The sequence below is a fragment of the Zootoca vivipara genome, chromosome 4, assembly GCF_965207765.1.
Source record: "Zootoca vivipara chromosome 4, rZooViv2.hap1.1, whole genome shotgun sequence".
NCBI lineage: Eukaryota > Metazoa > Chordata > Lepidosauria > Squamata > Lacertidae > Zootoca > Zootoca vivipara.
The window spans coordinates 54,716,257-54,728,062 of NC_142587.1; the positions used below are offsets into that span (position 1 = coordinate 54,716,257).

General features: G+C 40.6%; 1 protein-coding gene across 1 annotated transcript; it reads left to right on the forward strand.

Annotated features, from left to right (window-relative positions):
- Window positions 1-304: 304 nt before the first annotated feature.
- Window positions 305-11,538, forward strand: MRPL39 (mitochondrial ribosomal protein L39). Its single transcript, XM_035116350.3, has 10 exons — window positions 305-376; window positions 2,190-2,396; window positions 3,321-3,460; window positions 4,178-4,277; window positions 5,455-5,522; window positions 6,874-6,986; window positions 8,290-8,355; window positions 9,104-9,257; window positions 10,774-10,821; window positions 11,415-11,538. Exons 1-10 carry the CDS (start codon window positions 328-330, stop codon window positions 11,478-11,480), a joined length of 1,011 nt encoding a protein of 336 aa, XP_034972241.1. The 5' UTR covers window positions 305-327; the 3' UTR covers window positions 11,481-11,538.
- The last annotated feature ends 268 nt before the right edge of the window (window positions 11,539-11,806 follow it).

Consider the following 11,806-nt stretch of genomic DNA (forward strand, 5'->3'; position numbering starts at 1 on the left):
ATAGGCACAGTAGCCCTGCCCACTGGTGCACCTCTTGCATTTCTGCCTGTCCAGCTGCAGCTGTCAAAACGGCCTGAAAGAATCGCTCGAGTAGCCGAGAGAGGAGCAGGCGCCTCAGCCCGCTCCTTCCAAACCTATAGCCCATGAGGGACCGTTTCACGAGCTTCCTCCTCCTCCGGAAGCTGCAGGCAAAATAAAAAAATCCGTCAGGAGCCGCGCTGGGAAAGAGAGGCGGAACCTTTGTTTCGCGGCCGCTGTTTTCCGGAAGGCGACGACTGTTGGTGCTCCGCTTGCGCCGGGCTTCGAGGGCGAAGGATCAGCCTGGCGATGGCTTCTCTTTGGAGGAACCGCGGACTGTGGCGAGGCTGCAGCAGGAGTGAGTGCGCCGGGGAATGGCCGGGTCAGGCTGGCGGCTGGGGGGGGGGGGGAGAAAAACGTTGCCCCTTCCCATTCCCAGTTGATTTGCATGTCCCATTTCAGCACGTGGGGAGCTGCAGTGCTTTGCTTTCCCAAGTGAAGAAATGCTGGTTTCCCACCCACTCCTTTGCCCTTCGAAAGCATCATTCTTTGCACGCTGGGGCTTGGTTGTATATTTAATTTTTAGGCCAAATTCTAAGCCAAGTTATGAAGGTTCATAACGAGTTCGAGGCTGTGAGCTTTGTATCCAGTTTTGCTCTTTGTGGGTGGTGCCATGCTCCTTCCTCTTCCTCTCTTTCTCCAGAGATATTGCAGCTTGGTAAACCTTACATTTTGCTAAGTTTCAATAGGACGAATAGGAAGCCTGATTTGTGGATAGGGCAGTGTGTGCTGCTGGGGTAGGGCACTGTTTGACGTGCTCTTGTGCGGTATGTAGAAGCTTTGTGCTGTGAGCAGGGCCCATCCTTTTTGTATGGTCTGAATACGGTAATTTGACTGGCATATATATTAGTGGACAGATAATAAAGGTAAAGGGACCCCTGACCATTAGGTCCAGTCGTGACCGACTCTGGGGTTGCGCGGTCATCTCGCATTATTGGCCAAGGGAGCCGGCGTACAGCTTCCAGGTCATGTGGGCAGCATGACAAAGCCGCTTCTGGCGAACCAGAGCAGCACATGGAAACGCTGTTTACCTTCCTGCTGGAGCGGTACCTATTTATCTACTTGCACTCTGACGTGCTTTTGAACTGCTAGGTTGGCAGGAGCTGGGACCAAGCAATGGGTCGAAGCCCAGGTCGAAGACCTCGAAGCCTGGCGCAAGCAACCCCGTTGCGGGGATTCGAACCGCCGACCTTCTGATCAGCAAGCCCTAGGCTCTGTGGTTTAACCCACAGCACCACCTGCGTCCCCTGGACAGATAATAGTGGCAGCCTAAACATTTACAAGGACACGCCTGCCTTAAAAAAAAAAAAAGCCTTTTGTTTTGTGTGCAAGTGGGAGGAGAGAAAACACTGTGATTATTCCATCCCACAACTTTTAAAGGGTTTGCCATAACTCCTGCACCATTTTTTGGACTTTGAAATGTATTTTATGTATCTTGTCCAAAGAACTCAAGCTGGTACTTACTTCACACTTCCCAATTATGCTCACAACAGCCCTGTATGGTAGGTTAGGTTGGGCAGTGTGTCTTGCCCACGGTCACCAAGTGAGTGAGGATTCAAAACTAGTTCTCCCCAGTACTAGTTCAATACTGTAACTATTACACCATGATTAAAATTTCCTCCCTTCCTTCAGTTACAACAGTGAACATATTAATAGTAATTTCCTGTACAGCACTGATACCACTCTCCCGAATGTAGCATGTAGTGATAAGGCTATTAAACTGGATCAAGTTAGTTCTAGCTATGAAAATATGGATATGTGGAAAGGCCCTTGAATACTGGCACAGCAGTATTGCTTTTAGATCCGACTTGTTGGTAAGGTATAATAGAATTGTATATTTAAAGAACATGTTTGAACTTCTGAATATATGAAGTACTTTTTCTTATGCTGATTATTCATTATAGATATTGATAGTAAGTAATGAATTTACCTAATAGTTTCAAAACTTGTCAAAGTCTTGTTAACTGCAACATTTCTTGATAATATATAAATTATATACTATTCCACTTAGATCCTTAGAGCTTGCTCCCAAGGAACTGTTCTGGAATGGGATTGTTTTGTTTACTAAAATGAAGCAATATGCTGTTTGATGAGACTTCTTTTATTTCCAGGGCTTGTTTCAACAGCTCCCGCTCCTCAACTCTCAGTAGCTGACATTGCTCAGATGCGCAATGAGCTCTTCACAAAAGAGAAAGAGAGACAATTGTCACTTTATCCACGAATTGAGAAGATTGAAGTTAAATATGTTGGCAAACCTCATCCAGGCACTTTATTTATAATGAACAAGGGGCTTTCCACTCCTTACACTTGTGCTATGCGTAAGTACTTGCAAATGGAGGGCTGTAGTTATGTCACCCTTAAGCCAAATGGCAAATCAAAACCACACTTTTTAAAAGACAGACAGTACATCAGCTAATTGTATATGAAGAAGAATGTCCTTGTGATAAATGTTCCTTTTTTAAGTAAATCTAATTCACTGTTCCAAAGGGAGTAAAATCAGTTCCATTACCCAGTTTCTCCTGTATCCCATTCAGAAATCTCCCGCCATAGGTTATCCCCATCCCTTTATACTTTATCATCTATTGATGGGGCATAGCAATCTGGTATGTTGAGAGTAGAGGGTTCCCCCCCTTTCACGGGCCCCCATTCCTTAAGGAGTAACCTGTCAATGGAAGACAGCCACCCTTTCTCTCTCTCGCTTTCAGGTGTTCAGTCTTTCTCTCTTGCATCCTATTCTTCCCTGCCCAACAGGTTGCTTGCATGGGGAGGCAGACTGCTCTTCAAAGGACTTGAATGATCCCTTCCAGAAGGTTTTCAAAATTAGGCTGAGGTCCAGTGGTATCCCACCCTTGTTAATCTCCAACATTGTTAGTTCCACCTTTCCCTGGCCATCAAAAAGGATGCCTGCCTGATTTTTAATTTCACATCTATTAGGAATTCCTAACAAGCTAAGAAGGAGAAGTATGCTCCATCCATCCAATTACTTTACAACATTTTACAAGATGATCTAAAAATAAATAAATAGGCTGACTAGGTCCTCTCCTTTCTCTTCTGTTATCCCAAATGGTTTTGAGCTCTGATAGTGTCTGACAGTAAAGGCTGAGCAACAGCTGGTCCATGGAGAATGCTGCTCACTCTTTTTTAATTGGTGGTTTATTGGCTGGCTGATCATTGTAAACAAAGTACAACTGCACTATTGCTATTATTTTGCTGTACTTTTTGTAGTTTTTCTCATTTCCTAGATTTAAGTGAATGGCACTGTAGGAGATCGGTACTTGCCCTTGTCGATGGACAAATCTGGGATATGTACAGGCCTTTGACTCGCTCCTGTGAAATTCAGTTTCTTACTTTCAAAAGTGAAGATCCGGAGGAGGTGAACAAAGTATGTTTCTACCATTTTTCTTCACAGTGTTTTCTTCCCTTTGAGTTGAAGCTTTTTTCGAATAAAACCTAAGGAAGAGAAGGATTTGAATCTTGCGTGTTGAATACAAGCACAAAGATGAGGGCAGAAAATAATTGATACATAGTCATATATGATTCCTCTTTATGTATTATTCAAAATTTTTGGCTTCCCGGTTTTCTTCTATTTTTAAATCACACACTTCTGTAGTACATTTATATCTCTTTCCACATAACTGCATAAACAATACTCTTCTTGTTTATAGTAGAACAGCAAGAAATGCAGGACAATAAGGGTTGAATCCAGAATAGCTCAGTGAAATTCTATTTTACTCTGAAAGAGGAAGGCAGGGAAGGAAACTCCCCCAATTTCTCCTTTACCCTGTGTGTCCTGGAAAGCTCTCCATAAAATTGTGAGACCCTCTGGAATAGTGTAGGAAGCAGCTTGAGGAGACAGGAGAAAGGAGGAATAATTGAATATTGCTTTCTTGTTTTCCTCTATCGGAGAGTCTCTTTTGGATCTTGGTGCCCTCCAAAAATGGAAAGAGTCTGGCCATTCCTCTAATGGGAAATCTGGATCCTACCATATAGCAAACAATTTCTAGAAAGATCTTTTGAGACTATTTACGCTCTGTTTTCACTTGAACTGAACTGTCTTGGCATAGCATAAATGAAGTTTGTTTGAAATCCTTTGTTACAGGCCTATTGGCGCTCTTGTGCTATGATGCTGGGCTGTGTATTAGAACAGGCATTTAAAGATGAATACCCAGTCACTCTTGTTAGAGCTCCGGAAGTGCCAGGTACATGTTTTGCTGTTGCAAACTTTTATTGTTCTTGAAAGTTGGTGAATAGTATATTGGAACACATGTAGAAGGTTCTTTGATTAAAGGTCTGCTTAATTCATGCATTTCAAAAGCTTTGGTAATTTAGGGTAATTCTAATCTCGTAGGAGTGGACTTCCCCATCCTCTCCTCAGCTCTGTAGTGGCCCTTTGTGAGAAGATTTGAGGAAAGAGAAAACCTGCTTTGCAAATGGATCAAATAATTTTTATCTGTTTGCATCATTAATGGCCATTGCCATATCTTGTAGCAGACAATTCTATAAGTTAGTTAAAAGTTGCATGACAAAATATTACTTAGCTGTTTGGAATCTACTGTTAGTCAACTTCATGGAATCTCAGTGTAACTTACCTCTGATAAAATTGTAGACAATCTAAGAGGTCTGAGCAGATAAAAATGCTTTCACCTTTACGGAAAAGAGAACAACATTGACACTGGAGAACCTCCCTGAAAAAGGACTGAAAAAATGCAAGTGCAAACCCTTTTCTCCAGTCACCAGAAGGCAGTGTCAGAGGTTGACCTTAATAGTCACTCAGGTTTTATTTATCTTTCCTGTAGAGAAAATGCCCCAACCCCTATAATCACTGTGGTTGCTCTCCTCTTTTCCTACTCTAGGCTATTGCTACCCTTTTTAGATGGTGCAACCATAATCATACCCAATATTCCACATTGGCTGCACCATAAACACGTACAGGTGAAACTCGGAAAATTAGGATGTCGCCAAAAAGTGCATTTATTTCAGTAATGCAACTTATTATTTTTTATTTTTCTTTTAATTTTTACAAATGCTTTCTTTTGGAAATTCCACAGTAATAAAACAAATAGTTACAACAATACAAAAATAAACATCGCTATTACATTTCATTAATTACATTCCATTTATAATTGGCCCGCCTAACGACAAATAATTACAATTACAATAAATAAAGGCTTGACGTATCTTGCTTTGCGTGTCATGCATCTATCTCAGATATTGGTTTCACCTTTTAAGTTGCGTTACTGAAATAAATGTATAAGAGCATTCCGATACTGTAGGAAGCCCCATAAGTTGGCTACCATTAGGATTGCAAAATAGGTTTAGTTCAGACTTAACTTCAAAAATTACTCATTTTCTTTTGGATCTTGACTTGCCATGCAGTGATATCTGGAGCTTTTTGCTACGATGTAATCTTGGACAGCAGACTTGACGATTGGAAACCAACTGCAGTAAGTATGATGATGATTCACTAGACATGTTCCAGTGTACTCTTTATTTGGGGGATAATTGGTTATTCAGTGTTACCAAATACAGGGGAGATTTTCACCAAACACAGATCTACTTGCCGGCAAATACAGTCCAGTAGACATTGGCTAGGATCCTAAAGCTTGTATCCAACATTGCCTGTTCCTGAGCAGAAGAGAGTTCTCCTTGTGTATTGGGATTTCCCCTTCCTATCCTTTCCTCTTCTTCGTGCCCTTAAAATCTGCTCTGGGGGATTGTGGGACCCTCCGAAACAAATCTTGGGTGCGCATAGGATGCTCTAATTAGTGATAACCCTATGGATAGCTCAGTCACAGTAGAGCATGAAATTTAAAATCTCAGGGTCGTGGGTTCCAGCCCTATGTTGGAAAGAAGATTCCTGCATTGCAGGGGGTTGGACTAGATAACCCTTGTGGGCACTTCCAATTCTATGATTCTAAGCATTAAAAGAAATTGATTTTTAGACCATTTTTGTACACAGCTAAATAAATGCGGAAACAAAAAGGCCCCCAGATAAAGATCAAATAGCTATGCCTCATTTTGTAGCATGCACAGTAAAAATGATTCTCTACTCTACAAATGATTCCTCCCCTTTTACTTGTATTAGTTTCAACAGTGAAAATGAGAATTAATTAACTACAAATTACTTTTTATAAACTGAGATTGACCTTCCCATGCAAGAGCTTGTATAATAGAGAAGGTCTGTTACAGATCTTTCTGAACTGTCATGTCACAACACGTTTTTGTCGGCTGCAGTGTGTTGTTGTGTCGTGCAAACACTCCCCGCGCTCCTCCTGGGACTGGAAAGGGGTTAGTTTAACCTCTGGTTTGCTAGTAAAACTGAATTACCATGTCACAAAATGATGCATATCTAAAAAGTATGTCACCTACATGAAGCATTTGGAAAGCTCTGGTCTATTATTTAATCCATAAATGCAGTTTCAGGCTGGGTCCAGAGTGACTACTATTTGCCTTGCTTGGAAGTAAAGTAGTGAGAGCACTTTTCATGGGTGGCTGTAAAACCAAATAAGCTAAATAATTTTACAGTCTATGGGGGATAAGGGTATGAAACATTACAAACCAGGAAAAATCACCGGGAACAGTAAATATTTACTATCTGTTGTCTATATATTGCATCGTCTTGCCTTACTCCAAGGCTGAGCATAGGCAAGACTTATCTTAATTGGGAAATCCAGTGGAGGATGAGGGCTAACCCTTACATGGCATGGATTTCAGTCATCTGAGCTAACTTGCATTCTGTATTCCTTGCTTGTCTTGTTGATCTCTGTATACATACACTTTTTCTTCTTTTCCAAGGAAAGTCTCCATTCGCTTACAAAAGACGTTAACAAACTAATTCATAAAGACCTTCCGTTTGAAATGCTGGATGTTGATGCAAAAGTGGCACTTGAAATTTTTCAGCATAACAAGTCAGTATTACCATATTATGTTTAATAGCACATGTTGTTTAAAAGCAGGCCACCTGTATCTTCTGCTGAAATTGTGTATTGTGTTTCACGAGATAAGTTTTATATATAATTTAAGCTGGTCCAATTGGTTACATTAAACAATTACAGTGGTATGTCGGTTTATGAACTTAATCCGTTCCGGAAGTGCATTCTTAAACTGATACCGTTCTTAAACCGAGGCACGCTTTCCCTAATGAGGCCTCCCGCCGCCGGTGCCCTTCCACCGTTCAGATTCCATTCTTAGACCGAGGTAGGTTCTCAAACTGGGACATTACTTCTGGTTTTGTGGCGTTCGTAAACCGAATTGTTCGTAAACAGGACTGTTCTTAAACCAAGGTACCACTGTAATGTTAATTTTCAGTTACTAAGGTACTGACCTGAAGTTTTTCATCATTTTTGCCAGTAGATGGCACTACAGTCTGTTTCTGGTAATTAAAGGACTGTGGAACAACTCTAGTCAACCAAGCAGCCATATATGTCATGCATACCTGTGAGAGAGCTTACATACGTAACTTATTTATTGCTGTGTAGTAGATAGTCTAATGTGGTGGGAAGTGGGTGGCGCTGTGGTCTAAACTACAGAGCCTAGGGCTTGCCGATCAGAAGGTTGGTGGTTCGAATTCCCGCGCTGGGGTGAGCTCCCGTTCCTCGGTCACAGCTCCTGCCAACCTAGCAGTTCGAAAGCACCTCAAAGTGCAAGTAGATAAATAGGTACCGCTCCGGCGGGAAGGTAAACGGTGTTTCCGTGTGCTGCTCTGGTTTGTCAGAAGCGGCTTTGTCATGCTGGCCACATGACCTGGAAGCTGTACGCCGGCTCCCTCGGCCAATAACGTGAGATGAGCGCCGCAACCCCAGAGTCAGTCACAACTGGACCTAATGGTCAGGGGTCCCTTTACCTTTACCTTTAGCTAGTGTAAATTACTCTACTACAAAGAGTGTTAATGAGTATAAGTAAAGGGAGATGTCTAAGAGAAGCAATGTGCTTAAGCCTGAATGTAGAATATTGTGGAGCTCGTAATGTATCTTAGTTAACTTCACCGTCACTGTTTGTTGTGGGTTTGAGTAATTAACTGGAGGAAGCCGTCTCCTACTGCTTACCCAGGACTGGCGGACTGTAAGAAAGATGCTCTTTTGACAATTCCTTGAGAAGAACTCCTTGGAAAGAGGGCTGTTGAACCTAGTAGTAATGTGTATTCTTCCAGTTCGGTGATGATCTTCCACTTTATACCTTGTGATGTTATGAGCCTCTTTTCTGGTTCTGTAGGTACAAAAGGGAGTTAATTGAACAGCAAGCTTCACAGAACTCCGAAAGAATAGTAAAATTGCACAGGTGAGCAAAATCCTGTTTGCCTTTGTTTTATAACTAGGATTATATATATATATATATAGAGAGAGAGAGCGCGTTAGGATTCCTTGTAACTGTGAGGTACCTGTCATCAAGTCACAAAAATGATTTGAACTTCCCCAGATACAATGAAGGTACAAATAGGCAACTTGCTTAACAGCTTTCAGTCATACTCTAGTCATGGGGTGAAACTCTGTGGGGATATTTTACATTGAAGAGCAGCATAGAAATAGATCACATTTTAAATGTGTTTGTATGTAATGTACTTGTGAGTTGGATCTAGAGTTCCAAGAGCAGAGTTCTGCTTACAGGATAGGGAGCTCTCGGGCTTTGACTTCTTCTGCCTAGAATGTTCAAAATGCCTTAAACTGGCTTTTAAAAATCAAACTACTACGTGTAAGTGGTCCTATTTACTAGATTTCATAGGCTAGGTTTATTATGGTGTTACCACAATAATCTGGTACCTTCCCTTTGGGGTTCCCAAAAGATGTATCTCCTCTGTCAATGCAGGTGACACAGATAATAGCACATAGACTTCTTGGTTCCTCCTATAAACAGCTTCACCTATAAACATCAGATTTTCTAAAAGAACAGTTCTGAAATCTACTGACTATTGGTGCATCACATTGGCAGGACATTTGTTTTGCAGTGAATGAGACAATTGTTGGTTTTCTTTGGGAAATACACTTTAAAAAAATAATGAAGTTATTAATCTTTCCTTGCTTTCAATCAGGTTAGGTGACTTTGTAGACATTAGCGAAGGCCCACAGATTCCCAGAACCAGCCTATGTCACCAGTACGAAGTGACAGCTGCTCATAATGTTCCAAGCGCTGAGTCTGAGCTTATGCGGAGATTCCAGGGTCTCTCTGTTCCAATTTACTTAAAGGTAAGCCATCAGTTTGCTTATAGATATTTGTGATTGAAGAAAGGGGCATAAAAGATGCTTGTTAATGTGGATGCGTCTGTTACTTTTTTTCCATCATCAGGGCTTCAATAAAAGTTGTAGCTTCAGTTATCCTGTTAGACATGAGATATGGCACTTTTAGTTCCAATGTGTTTACCACTACTCTTTTTCTCAGAATAAGTAGAAACTCATTCATTAGAAACCTGTAAATTATAAATGGCACGAAGAGGAGGAAACCAAAAATTGTTATACAGCAGTCATGGAAGTGCTGTTTCCCTCCCACTGTTGTGGAATTACAAATCCCATCATCCCTGACTTTGGGCTGTGCTGGCTGGGGCTGATGGGAGTTGAAGTCCAACAACATTGGAGCATCCCACCCCCATTAAACGGCTTTATTTTTTGAGTTTTGTCATAGGGAGCCTTCCTGTGTTAATTACATTTCTTTTTAACTTAATTGTTAGGTTTTTGATCCTTTTTTTAAGGGAAACCCTGGGTGCAAATGTTATTTAATTAAATAAATAACTTGAATCACTTTCAGTATATAAATATAAATTTGACGTAGAAGACCATCTATTCCGTTTAATGAAGAATAAAAAGCAGCACAGCTTCTTTAAGGTTCCTAACCTAGATGCCCTCTGAAGCAGATTTGGGGCAGGGGGGCGGGGCAGGGAGGGTATGAGCAGAGAAGAAGGGGAAGTCCTGTCACACAACTGAAATTCTGTTTATGTGATGTTGGATGCTTCCCTAAAGGAGTCTGTTCCCCACTTCCCCCAACCAGACCATTTAATACTATTTGTTGGTTGTCCATTTGCAACAGATCTTTCTTGTATAGCATAGAGAACAACCTTGTTAAAGGTGTTAAACAGCTTGTGTGTGTTGGATCAGTGCTCCCTTGGCAGTTTTTGTTGATAGCTGAAAGAAATCTCTTTGTACATACTTAAATAATTTTGTTACAAGCATGTGCTTGCATTTAGAAATCATTTTATGTCCACGCACACACACACACACCGCAAGTTGTTTTTATTTATTTGCGGTTTTTAAAAACTCAGTTTACAAAGTTGCTTACAATAAAAGGCAACATGATGCAGTTGATACAGATATTTGAAATAAATTGATACTCTTCTTCTGGCACTTAAAGTTAACTCACCGAAGTGTTACGTGCTTTCCTTTTTTCAATTATATTTTATTAATAAACAAAATAACCCAAATACATACAGTATAAAGAAATACTGTTACGCTTTAAGTTTTATCTTGTTAAATCATACTGGAGAGAGCCATTGAAATCAGTGGGCTTAATTTAGTCATGGCTAACTAGTCCACTGATTACAGTGGGCCGGCTAAGGGTATGACTAAGTTGGATAAAACCCTTTTGAGTAGTTATTGTGAAACTGTTGTGACGGAAGTTCTTGTCAGAGTAGTTGTTCTCATAGGCCATTAAAGTAGACATGGTAAGACATATGTCTGGCAATATACTTGAATGTACCCTTTCATATTCCAGCTTCATCACACAATATGGCACAGGTTGCGGGAAAGGTCTCAAAACCTAGTAAGTCTACTTGCAATATTATGTTGTTGTTGTTGTTGTTGTTGTTGTTGTTGTTGTTGTTGTTGTCATTGACATGCTATCTTTGGGTCTTTAATTTTTTTTCTTAGAGGGCTAAGGATCAAAATGTATACAAAAATGCAAATTTTAAATTATCAGTTTTACATGATCCATATTAGCCCATCTGTTGAAAGTTTTGCTGCTTATTTGTACAACTTCAAAAAGTATGGGAACTTTGCTTTGCAATCCCAATTTGCATATGCAACTAAAACAGAACTGTAATTTCCTCCAATATGGTGTGTATTAATAGAACAGTTTTCAGTGAGAAAGTGTTAATGCCTAAAGGTGGAGGAAATTAGCATTTCCCAAGGGAGGCAAAAGCTATGCTGTGTCTTTGCCATTCATAGATCAAATACCACAGTTTTGTTGAGAAATCTCCATGTTGAAAAAAGAGTAGCTGCTAATATACAGGTTGTTTAATATGAGTGCAGTGTTTCTTCACTTGCTATAAATGAAGGAGCAAGAACGACTAGGAGCTGGTACAAGTAGCATATGAAAATATATGCTTCCAGTAAATTGTTTACTGTGTTTTGCAGATCAGTGAAGACAAAATGAAAGAAGCAAAAGATGAAAATGAAATCTCAAATACTGAAACAGCCTAAGTGTTTCTAATTTGCATATGGGTAAAACTGGTCAACATTAAATTGTGTTTTCTTTGTATAGTACCGTTTCATTGTTCAATCAATCCCCCAAAGAGGACTTCTGACCATAGGTTTTCATAGACTCGGACACAAAAGCATTTGTTGGCCCTTGCTCCTACTTCATCAAATCAGAAGTAAGGTGTAAACATAAAAACATCAACGAAAGTTTTACAGATGGGAAAGTTCACTGGATAGCTGAGTTGGTTAGAGCACGGTGCTGATAATGCCAAGGTTGCAAGTTCAATCCCCATATAGGATGGCTGCACATTCCTGCATGGTAGGAGGTT

Excerpts from the sequence above, each read along its gene's own strand:
- MRPL39 (XM_035116350.3), top strand. The coding sequence starts at position 328 with ATGGCTTCTCTTTGGAGGAACCGCGGACTGTGGCGAGGCTGCAGCAGG. Across the intron at positions 6,987-8,289 it reads GAAATTTTTCAGCATAACAA|GTACAAAAGGGAGTTAATTG; the intron begins GTCAGTATTACC and ends CTGGTTCTGTAG. Across the intron at positions 10,822-11,414 it reads GGGAAAGGTCTCAAAACCTA|ATCAGTGAAGACAAAATGAA; the intron begins GTAAGTCTACTT and ends TGTGTTTTGCAG.